Source organism: Neopsephotus bourkii, unplaced genomic scaffold (genome assembly GCF_033783945.1).
Source record: "Neopsephotus bourkii isolate Nb327-2 ecotype Australia unplaced genomic scaffold, CSIRO-AGI_Nbou_v1 NB_463, whole genome shotgun sequence".
NCBI lineage: Eukaryota > Metazoa > Chordata > Aves > Psittaciformes > Psittacidae > Neopsephotus > Neopsephotus bourkii.
Genome location: NW_026900965.1, coordinates 1,221,596 through 1,232,493, shown reverse-complemented (window position 1 = coordinate 1,232,493; position 10,898 = coordinate 1,221,596). Strand labels below are relative to the sequence as shown.

General features: G+C 63.9%; 1 protein-coding gene across 5 annotated transcripts; it reads right to left on the bottom strand.

Annotated features, from left to right (window-relative positions):
- Positions 1-1,007: 1,007 nt before the first annotated feature.
- Positions 1,008-9,820, bottom strand: PARP6 (poly(ADP-ribose) polymerase family member 6). 5 transcript variants are annotated; one of them, XM_061349901.1, is made up of 22 exons: positions 9,670-9,820; positions 8,290-8,367; positions 8,085-8,179; positions 7,089-7,149; positions 6,869-6,959; positions 6,710-6,776; positions 6,318-6,467; positions 5,940-6,120; positions 5,536-5,589; positions 4,578-4,673; positions 4,397-4,489; positions 4,184-4,309; positions 4,015-4,080; positions 3,810-3,877; positions 3,541-3,589; positions 2,842-2,954; positions 2,679-2,751; positions 2,376-2,445; positions 1,951-2,030; positions 1,741-1,804; positions 1,521-1,605; positions 1,008-1,437 (listed from the first exon to the last, which is right to left on the bottom strand). In XM_061349901.1, exons 1-22 carry the CDS (start codon positions 9,670-9,672, stop codon positions 1,335-1,337), a joined length of 1,866 nt encoding a protein of 621 aa, XP_061205885.1. In that variant the 5' UTR covers positions 9,673-9,820; the 3' UTR covers positions 1,008-1,334. The 5 variants fall into 5 exon arrangements, 4 of the variants coding, with proteins under 4 accessions (XP_061205885.1, XP_061205887.1, XP_061205888.1 ...); XM_061349903.1 differs by having other exon boundaries at positions 2,842-2,951; XM_061349904.1 differs by having other exon boundaries at positions 5,967-6,120.
- Between the last annotated feature and the right edge of the window lie 1,078 nt (positions 9,821-10,898).

Below are 10,898 nucleotides of genomic sequence, written 5' to 3'. Positions count from 1 at the left end.
GCAGAAACGAAGTGCGGTGAAATAAACTTATTTTGTCAAAGTCGGCACTGGGCTGGTTCTTTGGAGCAGTTGCCGCCGGGTCCCACCACCCCAAGCCCCCCGCGAAGGCAGCAGCAGGGCCAAAGCATCCACCGGGAGTTTGGTGGAGCCGGGAGAGGAGCGTGGGCTGCTTTGGGTTTGCTTTTTCCCAGGAATTCCCGTTTTCCAGTGGAATTCCCATGGTTTCGCTCTTCTTTCCAAGTGATGGGAGAGCTTCTGCAGGACCCACGGCCCGTGGGATGTCCCTTCATGGGAAAGTGGCTTCTTTTATTTAAGGGGTAAAAACCCCCAAACCCCACAGATGGCAGCAAAACAGCGATGGAGTGGGTGGCGAGGGGATGGATGGTGTCACACCACCCAGGTCTGCGTGTCCCTGGGGCCAGGGAGCGGGGATGGACACTGGCGTCCCTCTGTCACCCCCAGGGGCAGGGGGCACTGCGGAGGTGACACCGGGTGCTCCCGGCAGTGGGACGAGCGCGCTGGGTCTCAGCCGGTGCCTGGACCTGAACCTGAACCAGGAGGTTCTGAGGTTGGTTCCTGCCCCCTGTAGCAGCCACGGCCGGACCCAACCCGCAGCGCAGTGAGGGCTGCTCCGGGCTTCGGTCCTCTCAGCCCCCGCGGTGTTCCCGGGATGATCCCACAGGAGCTGCTCCCAGCCCAAAGGGAACTTCCCACCCTCAGCGTGGTCCCACATCCCTGGTGCGGGCCCATCCCGGAGGCACAGACCCTTCCGTGTGGCACGGTCCATGCTCCACAGCACAGCCCCTTTGCCATGGTGCGAGGGCAGCACGATTCCCTCCTTGAAGTCCCAACTCTCTCCCAGAGCCCCATCAATTCCCTACAGTCCTTTCCCTGCAATCCCATTGTTTCCCCATGATCCTGTCCCTTCCCCACAATCCCATCCCTTCCCCCCCCTCCCCAACCCTATTTAAATACTTTTCAGGGACACGGATTCCTTTTTCCTTTTCTCTGTTTTTGGGTTTGGTTTGTTGGTTCATGGTTGGTTTTTTTGCTTCAGTTTCTCATTGTCAGTAAAACCCCGGTCGCTGCCAGCGCCAGGAGGGGCGGCCTCCGGCCATGCCAGCCCCTGCAGCTCCTTCTCCGCGCTGCCACAGGGTCGGGGATGCTGGGGGACAGGACCGGGAGGGGACAAGGGACCACTAAACCTGCCTGGTGCTCGCTGGATGCTGGACACTATGGACAGGGGGAGCTGCCGGTGCCGCCCCGTCTCAGCCTTGAAACCCGCGCGTCCTTCCCCAGCCCAGGGGCTTCACTGGGTGCCGGGCAGGCCCCGCTCAGTTTGTGTACACCTGAGTCCCGATCACCCGCATGATCTCCTTCTGGATTTTGGGGTCCTGAGTATTGATATTGGCGTCTCCCACTTGGCCATCTTCGTACCTGGAAGGGGAGGAGAGGAGCAGTGAGGGGTGTCCCACGGGTGTCCCACAGGTACCACGAGGGGGGCAGAGCCCAGCACTCACACAAAGAAGAAGCGGGTGCAGACGTGGTCCGAGACGGGGCAGACCCAGATGTTGCCGTGTTTCTGCAGGTCCTTGGAGGTGATGACTGCAGAGGAAGGGGCTGTCGGCCACGGGATGGGGCAGAGCTCCCTGATGGGGCCCCCCCTCCCTCCTCCACCCAGCCAGGGGTGTGGGCACTGCCCGTACCCCCCATCCTGTCTCCCACCCGCTATCACCGCACCTTCGCACAGCGCGATGCAGTTCAGGTTGCGGCTCTGCAGGAAGCGGGACTGGATGGAGCGTGTCTGCAGGGAGAGGAGCCGGTGTCACCGCCCTGTCAGGGTCAGCTCGCCCCTTCCCCAGCACCCATAGGTGCCATGACCCTGTCCCCAGCACCCGTGGGTGCCACGTCCCCGTCCCCATCCTCTCGCGGCGTCCCCTGGCCCGTCACCTGCGGGATGGTGTTCATCCGGTTGTACCGCTGCACCAGCTCGTCCTTCGAAGGCATCCGGTGCTGCCCTTTCCCCATCCCTGTGGAGAAGCGAGGCTCCCGTCACTGCCAGGCAGGCAGCACCCCGGGGTGACATGGGGATGCATGCCACAGACAGGGATGGCCACACCGCGCGCTCCTGCCCTGCAGCCGAGCCCTGGGAACCCCCAGCAGTCGGAGCAGCAGCTTTAGAGCCTGGAAAAGGTTGGGGTTTAATTCCCCAGCACATGGGAAAGCCCCAGCCTGGCTGGGAAGAGCCTGGTGCAGGTGGGACGGATGCAGGATGCTGCCTGCTGCAGCCAGCACACCACCAAACATCCCCGGGCCCATGCAGGGAGTGGGGCTGGGAGCGCAGATGGGACTGGACAGCACAGGCAGCCTCTTACCTGAATATCCAAAGGAAATACTGGAGATGGGGCTCAGATAGATGCCCTTGCCATAGGCTGCTCCATGCAGCTTGCAGGGAAACACCAGGGTGAGCACCATGGGGTCACCTGACAGCTCGGGCACGGTGGTGGAAGCAGCCCGGCCTCTGCAGGCAGCGTTCCATATGCCTGCATCCCTCCTTGCCTGCATCCCTCCTTGCCTGCATCCCTCCTTGCCTGCATCCCTCCCTGCAGCATCCCTCCCTGCTGCACCCCTCCCTGCCTGCCTGCCCTGGGCAGCGGGTCCGGCCCCGGGAGCCTTACCTGCAGTTTGGTGTAGGAAGCGTTGACCAGCCCGTTGCGGAGGATGGAATGCCAGTTCTCAATGTGAGAGCCGCTGGAAAAAGCAGCCCGAGGTCATCCCAATGGCACCCATAGCATCCCGCCCCACAGCACCCACCGGCGGGGCTCCCCCTCGGCAGCTCACTGGAAAGCGAAGGTGCTGCCGTAGAGCTTCTTGGCGGTGCGGAACCGCGCTTCCTTGGCCGGGGGGCTGCTGAGCAGGAGGAACTGGTGCGAGGTGTGCATGAACTTCAGCTGCTACCAGGGGAAAGGAAGAGCAGGGGCGGTGCCGGCGGGGACAGGGGATGGACGGACACAGGCAGACAGAGATCATGCACGGCAGCCTGGCACCGACCGCCCCAGCCCTGCCTTGGCCACCCGGAGCTTGCCGGGAGGGCCGGTGGCATTCCCTGGCTCTTGTCCCCCATCCCACAGCCCGTGACAAATATCCTCCATCCCATATCCCATATCCTGCTTCCCACAGCCCACAGCAGCCAGGGCCCGTCCCAAAGGTTGCATCCTGCATCCCAAACCTCCCATATCCTTACACCCCTAATCCTGCATCCCGCATCCCACATCCCATTGCCAACACACTGCATCCCTATCTCCCTCTCATGTACCATACCCCGTCGCTCATCCTATGCCCTACATCCCATGCTTTGTTCTGCATCCCATATCCTTCATTCCACATCCCATACCCTACATCCCACAACCCGTATCTTACACCCCACATCCCATATCCTACATCCCACCTCACATACCCTCCATCCCACATTCCATATCCCATATTCCACTTTCCACTCTCCATCCCACACCTCACCTGGAGCCCAGCCAGACCCCTTACCCTGCTGAGAGGCAGCTTGACAATGTGGGATCTGTTGCTGGAGATGATCCTTGGGAAGAGGAGGAGGAAGAGAAGGAGGAAGAGAAGGAGGAAGGTCAGACAGGGTGGGCCCACACTCCCCTGGGACTAGAACCCACCCTGAGGCTTGTGGATCACAAGAAAGGGACCAAGGGGGTCATGACGGGGATGCCCGGCTGCTCCCCAGGGACATGGGGCAGTGGTGGGTGATGCGGGGCAGTGGAATGGGGCCACAGCACCCTCGACCTTACCACTGCAGGAGGGGATGGGCCAGGGGGTCCAGCTTGTCCATCTGCTTCTTGATCTCCAGGTAGGAGCCCTGGCAGAGGCGAGAGGGGGTGCAGGTGGGTCCCCCAGCACCCACCCAACCAGGGGCGGGTGCGATCAGCACCAAAAGGCACCCCTGGTGAAGGGTCCCACACCAGGGGGGTCTCTCATGGGGCCACGCTGATGTACCTGGGTCATCTCCCGGATGGACATGACACTGTCCAGGGCCTTCTGCAGCCGCTCGTAGTTCTTCTTCTACACACGGAGCAGGAGAGAGGTGGCCATCAGAGGGCTCCTCGGGGCCCCCCTTGCCCCATCACCCCTGGCCCGGGGGAGCGTTGGTCCCCCTCGTGCTTACCTTGGGGTTGAAGGCAAGTGTTTTGGGGTCGTTGGGGTCCACCACGGAAGGGTAAGGCTCGAAGATGATGCTCTTGCGAGGGGACTCCAGGGCAGCGCGGCACATGGCCACCAGCAGGTCCACCACCTCGGGGACAGAGAGAGGGGTGAGGGGCAGCCCCCCGAGGTGACAGCGTGGTCACCCCCCCCATACACACACACACACAGAGCCTACCTCGGCGCCCGTGGCCACCTCCTCCGCCGCACCGGACATGACACCCAGGGTGTAGAAGGAGAAGACGCAGAGCTCGCGGGTGCACACTGCTGGCTGCGGGGGGACAGGGGCCATGGGCAGCGCTGGGGACAGGGACACGGGGGGACAAGAGCCCATGGGGGGCTGCTCCCCGTCACTGCACCTTGAGCATGGAGCCGTTCTGGAAGACGTGCTGCTCGTCGCACACCACGCAGTACTCATTGAGCGTCGGGATCCGCTGCTCCGCGTACTTCATGATCTGAGGGGGACAAGGCCAGGGGTCAGGCCCGGGGTGGCATCCATGGGAGGATGCTCCAGGCAGCGGGATTGGGATGAGTGGGGTGTGGGGCAGTGGGAAGGATGCTCCAGGCAGCGGGACTGGGATGTGGGGCAGTGGGAAGGATGCTTCAGGCAGTGCATATGGGATGAATGGGATGTGGGGCAGTGAGAAGGATGCTCCAGGCAGTGGGTATGGGATGAGTGGGATGTGGGGCAGCGGGAGGGATGCTCCAGGCAGCGGGTATGGGATGAGTGGGATGTGGGTCAGTGGGAAGGATGCTCCAGGCAGTGGGTATGGGATGAGTGGGATGTGGGGCAGTGGGAAGGATGCTCCAGGCAGCAGGTATGGGATGAGTGGGATGTGGGGCAGTGGGAAGGATGCTCCAGGCAGCGGGATTGGGATGAATGGGATGTGGGGCAGTGGGAAGGATGCTCCAGGCAGTGGGTATGGGATGAGTGGGATGTGGGGCAGTGGGAAGGATGCTCCAGGCAGTGGGTATGGGATGAGTGGGATGTTCCAGGCAGTGGGCTGAGGATGAGCAGGACATTGGGCAGTGGGAAGGGTGCTCTGGGAAGCAGGCTGGAGCTCAGCAGGACACGGGGCAGTGGGGAGGATGCTCTGGGAAGCAGGCTGGAGCTCAGCAGGACATGGGGCAGTGGGAAGGGTGCTCTGGGAAGCAGGCTGGAGCTCAGCAGGACACGGGGCAGTGGGGAGGATGCTCTGGGAAGCAGGCTGGAGCTCAGCAGGACATGGGGCAGTGGGAAGGGTGCTCTGGGAAGCAGGCTGGAGCTCAGCAGGACACGGGGCAGTGGGGAGGGTGCTCTGGGCTGCAGGACCTCACCTGGACGAGGAAGCCGTACTCCAGCGTCGGGACGTTCTTGCAGTGGCCGCCGACCTGCGCCGGAGCCGGAGCAGAGCCCGCTGCGTTATCCCCTTTCCCCACCGCACCCCGACTTCCACGCGGCACCAGCAGCCCCCCGGGACCCCCAGTGTGCAAACACCCTCCTGGCGACACAACCGCACCAGGGACATGGCACCAAGAGGGGGTAAAACCCCGCAGGACCCACGGCCGGTGCCCCAGCCGGCCCACAAGCACCCATGGGTGGTGGGGAGAAGGCGCAGGGGAGAAACCCCATAGGAGCTCCCTCCAAGCCAAGGGGGTCCCACCCCTGCCCCGGGCCAGCCCCTGGGAATCCGGGAAGGGAAAGGAGAGGAAAGCAAACCCCGAGGCGGGGAGGCACCCACCAGGATGTTGAAGGGGGCGACACCTGCCTGGGTGCTGGGGGGGGGGTAGCCGAAAACCTCCACCTTGGGGTTCTTCACCATGCAGGACACGGAGCGGTTCATGAGGCGGTTGACACGAGCCTCAGGGATGCCCAGTTTGCCCTTCAGCACCGAGTCCTGGATGACGGGGAAGCTGGGAGACCTGCGGGCACAGAACCCCCCTGAGCTCCGACACCAAACTCAGCCTTTGGCTGGTTCTGGGGAGCCACCACCAGCCCCTCGGGCTCTGGTAGGGAGCAACAGCATCCAAGGGGTGAGCAGGGAAACTGAGGCACAGCCCTGGCCACCCAGGTGAGGGGAGAGAGGTTTGATCCCTTGGTGACACTATCAGGGTCTTACTTGGGGATGGGGGAGAAGATGCTGAGGCCAGCACGGAACTTCTTGATGGTGCCACTCGTCTTGAACCAACTGTGCCGCTTCTCCTGCTGGGTCTTCAGGAAATCATTGCTGAGATGTTTCCATTGCTGGGATGTGAACATGCCCAGGATCCTGGCAGAGAGGTGGCACGGGCATCCACACAGGGTGCCAGCACCCATGGATGCGCCAGTGCCAACCGAGCCCAGTGCTTGCGTGGCTCGTGCCACCCAGCTCCTCCTCTTCCCCATCCCCGTAGGGTGAGCTGTGCGGCACTGGCATGGTGACATGTGGCTGGTTTGGGGAGCAAAACGGTGCCTCTGTGGACCACCCACCCACCCACCGCCCTTGGGTGCCCACTGTGTTCTGGTTCTTACTTCTTCAGCTGCAGACCCAGCCCGAAGCCCTCCTTGTTGGACGGCTGGAAAACCTCGATGGAGGGTTCTGCAGGGAGAGCGGAGGACAAGCAGTCAGTGCTGCTGCTGTGCCCGCACTGAGAGCCACGGGGACACTGTGTCCTGCCCGGCCCCACTCACCGGGGCCATCGAGGTACTGGGAGAGGGAGAAGCGCAGGCGGAGGACGATGGGCTCCGTCCGCAGCACCTTCCACGCCGTCGCCACCTCCTCCTGCCAAGGGAGAGCTGCCATTTGGCACGGCCCTGAGGACCCCCGGATGGGGAAGGAAATCTGGGGATCCCCCCCCGTGTGTCCCTCCCATCCCCATGGCCACGGTGCCAAGGACACGCCAGCACTCACATCGAGGAAGCTGATGTTCACGTGGAGGTCGATGTCCACGTCATCGATGGTCCCGTACTCCCTGTGAAGACAGAGCCCCGTGGTGGGGTGACTGCGCCAGGGTGGGCAGGCTTGTGGGGCGGTGATGGGCACGTGCAGCTCCTTGTGAATCAAGTGCGTGCACCCATGAGATAAGGATGGCAATGGGAGCGCATCCGGATTGTGGATGGGTGCCCCAGTTGGGTGCCCCAGGGATGCCACAGATGGGTGCCCCAAGATGCCCCAGCCAAGTGCCTGGGGATACCACAGCCAAGTGCCCCAGGGGTGCCACAGTGGGCACCATGGAGATGGCACAGTGGGTGCTTGAGGAATGCCATGTGTGGGTGCTTCAGGGGCAGCATAGCCAGGTGACCAGGAGATGCTATGACCAGACACCCTGGGGATGGCACCATCGGGTGCCCGGGGATGGCACTGGTGGGTGCCCAGGGGATGCTATGACCAGACACCCTGGGGATGGCACTGGCGGGTGCCCAGGGGATGCTATGACCAGATACCCCGGGGATGGCACCATTGGGTGCCCAGGGATGCTATGGCCAGACACCCTGGGGATGGCACCGGCGGGTGCCCAGGGATGCTACGGCCAGACACCCTGGGGATGTCACTGCTGGGTGTCTGGGGATGGCACTGGCAGGTGCCCGGGGATGCTATGGCCAGACACCCTGGGGATGGCACCATCGGGTGCCCAGGGATGGCACTGGCGGGTGCCCAGGGATGCTATGGCCAGACACCCCGGGGATGGCACCATTGGGTGCCTGGGGATGGCACTGGCAGGTGGCCCGGGATGCTATGACCAGACACCCTGGGGATGTCACTGGCGGGTGCCCAGGGATGCTATGACCAGACACCCTGGGGATGTCACTGGCGGGTGCCCAGGGATGCTATGACCAGACACCCTGGGGATGGCACTGGCGGGTGCCTGGGGACAGCACACCTGGGTGCAGGCAGCGGAGCACCCACCTGACGGCCACGGCATTCTCGCTGTAGATCTCCTTCACGGCCTCGATGTCGGCATCCAGCTGCGGGTGACGGTAGAGGTCGGCGGCGCAGGTCCCCTGCAGCACAGCACCCACAGCAGTGTCAGCCCCGTGCTCAGAACCAGGCTCAGGCTGGGGAGTCCTGAGCCCCACCAGCACCCACTGGGTCCAGTACCCATGGTGCCTACCTGGACGCCATAGAGGAACTCCTCGGACTCATTGTCCCCATCGGAGTCATCATCAGTCCAGTACTGGCCCTTGAGGTCCTGGGGTGCACAGGGTTGGGGTCAGCAGATTTGAGGGGGCCAGAAAGTTGGGGTGCAGCAGGAATGGGGGGAAAGGGTTGGGGGGGAGCAGGTTATGGGGAAGAGGATTGTGGAGATGGATCAGGGGTAATGGGCTGGGGGAAACAGAGTAAGAGGGAATGAATTAGGGGGGAGCAGGTTGTGGGGCAGCAGGTTGGGGGAGCAAGTTGTGGGGAATGATCTGGGAGGCCGTAGGATGGGGGAGCAGGATCGGGGAGCAGGATGAGGGAGTATCTGGGAGGGCAGCAGGATCTGGGCATTAGGATGGGGGGCAGCAGGTTGGGGGGAGTGGGATAGGGGGCAGTGGGATGGGAGCAGTTTGAGGGACAGAAGGATGGGGGCACAGCAGGATGGAGGAGCAGGAAGGGGGATGAGGGACCAGATTAGGGGAAAGCAGGTTGGGGACAGGTTTGGGACAGTAGGATGGGACAGTGAGATTTGGCAGTGGGATGGGGCAGTGGGACGAGGGCAATGGGATGTGGTAGAGGGATGGGGCAGTGGAATGCGGCAGTGGGATGAGGGCAATGGGATGTGGCAGTGGGATGAGGGCAATGGGATGTGGCAGTGGGATGGGGGTAGTGGGATGGACAGTAGGATGGTGCAGTGGGATGGGGGCAGCAGGATGGACAGTAGGATGGTGCAGTGGGATGGGGACAGCAGGATGACCAGTAGGATGGTGCAGTGGGATGGGGGCAGCAGGATGGACAGTAGGATGGTGCAGTGGGATGGGGGCAGCAGGATGGACAGGAGGATGGTGCAGTGGGATGGGGGCAGCAGGATGGACAGTAGGATGGTGCAGTGGGATGGGGGCAGCAGGATGGACAGTAGGATGGTGCAGTGGGATGGGGACAGCGGGATGTGGCAGTGGGATGGAACAGTGGGATGGGGACAGCGGGATGGACAGCAGGATGGTGTAGTGGGATGGGGGCAGCAGGATGGTGCAGTGGGATGGAACAGCGGGATGGGGCAGAGGGATTGGACAGCGGGTGGAGGCCATGCACGGAGCCGCTGCAGGTTCCCGGACGATGGCGGGGGGGGGGGGGGTTCCTCCCCCATCAGCCCCGTCCCCTCCCCGTGGCGGGGGACACGGGGACACTCGGGGGCGCCGGGGCCTGGCCCCCCCCTTCACCTCCCGCCCCGAGCAGGCCCCGTCCCGCCGCCCTCCCCGGGCCCCCATCCGCGGGGCCTGCTCCCGGCTCCGGGCCGCGCACGGGGCCTCCCCGGTCCCGCGGCGCCCCCCCCCGCCGGCCGCTCCCCGCTCACCATCTCAGCGGCCGGCGGGGCCTGGCAGCGCCTCCATGCCGCCGGGCGGGCGGGCGGCCATCGGGCCTTGACGTCAGGGCCCGGCGCGGGCCCGGCACCGCGGCGTCACCCGGCAACTGCCGCTGACGTCACCCGGGGGACCCCCCCCGGTACCCCCGAGCTCGGCACCGGACACCCCGGGAGCGAGGCCGGGACGGGTCCGCGGTGTCCCCAGTGCGGGGTCCCTGCAGTCCCCACCAGCACAAGGTCCCCCATGCGGCGGCCCAGCTGTGGGCCCCAGTGTCCCCAGCACAGGCACCCCAAGGCTCAGTCTCCCCCGTGGCCCTGGCACAGGGAGACCATTTTGAGTCCCCACATGGCTGGCCTGGGGTGCCCACAACTTAGGCCAGGGTCCCTAGTGTCCTTAGGACAGGATCCCCAGTGTCTCCAGTGCAGGATCCTCATAGTTCCAACATGGGGTGATCAGTTTGGGTCCCCACATGGCTGGCATGGGGCACCCACAGAGTCCCCATCATCCCCAGTACAGGGTGCACATGGTCCCAGCACAGGGCGGCCATTTTGGGTCCCCATAGGGCTGGTGCAGTGTTCCCATAGCACAGCACGGGGTTTCCAGTGTCCCCAGTATGAGGTCCCTACGGTCCCAGAACAGAGTGACCACTCTGGCTCCCTACATGGATGGCACAGTGTCCCCACAGGGGGTCTGCGTGGCAGGTCCCCATGTCAGTGACATGTCCCCACCAGTGCAGAAGGGCTGTGATGGGTCCCCAGTGTCCCCAGCAAAGGTTCCCCATGGTCCTGGGGCAGGATCCCCAATGCCTCCAGCATGGGATCCTCAGTGTCCCCAGCGCAGGTTCCCCATGGCCCTGACACAGGGTGCCCCACACTGTGTCCCCAGGGTGTCATCACAGGGTCCCCAGCCCAGAGTCCCCTCCAGCCTGATGTCCCCATGCTCCCATCTCTGTGTCCCCAGCTCAGTGTCCCCATGATCAGGGCCCCACTATGCTCTGTCCCTGGCAGTGTTCAAGGCCAGGCTGGGCAGAGCCGGGGTTCACCTGGTTTAGTGCGAGGTGTCCCTGCCCATGGCAGGGGGTTGGAACTGGATGATCTTAAGGTCCTTTCCAACCCAAACCATTCTATGATTCCCCATTCCTCGGGCTGGGGAGTTCCGAGGCTCAGGATGGCCCATCGCAACCCCAAACGCTCATCACCGCTGCCCGCACGGAGAGAGG

Coding starts and splice junctions, on each gene's coding strand:
- PARP6 (XM_061349901.1), bottom strand. Junction 8,180..8,289: donor AGTTCCTCTATGGCGTCCAG/GTAGGCACCATG, acceptor GCTGTGCTGCAG/GGGACCTGCGCCGCCGACCT. Junction 1,805..1,950: donor GGATGAACACCATCCCGCAG/GTGACGGGCCAG, acceptor CTCTCCCTGCAG/ACACGCTCCATCCAGTCCCG.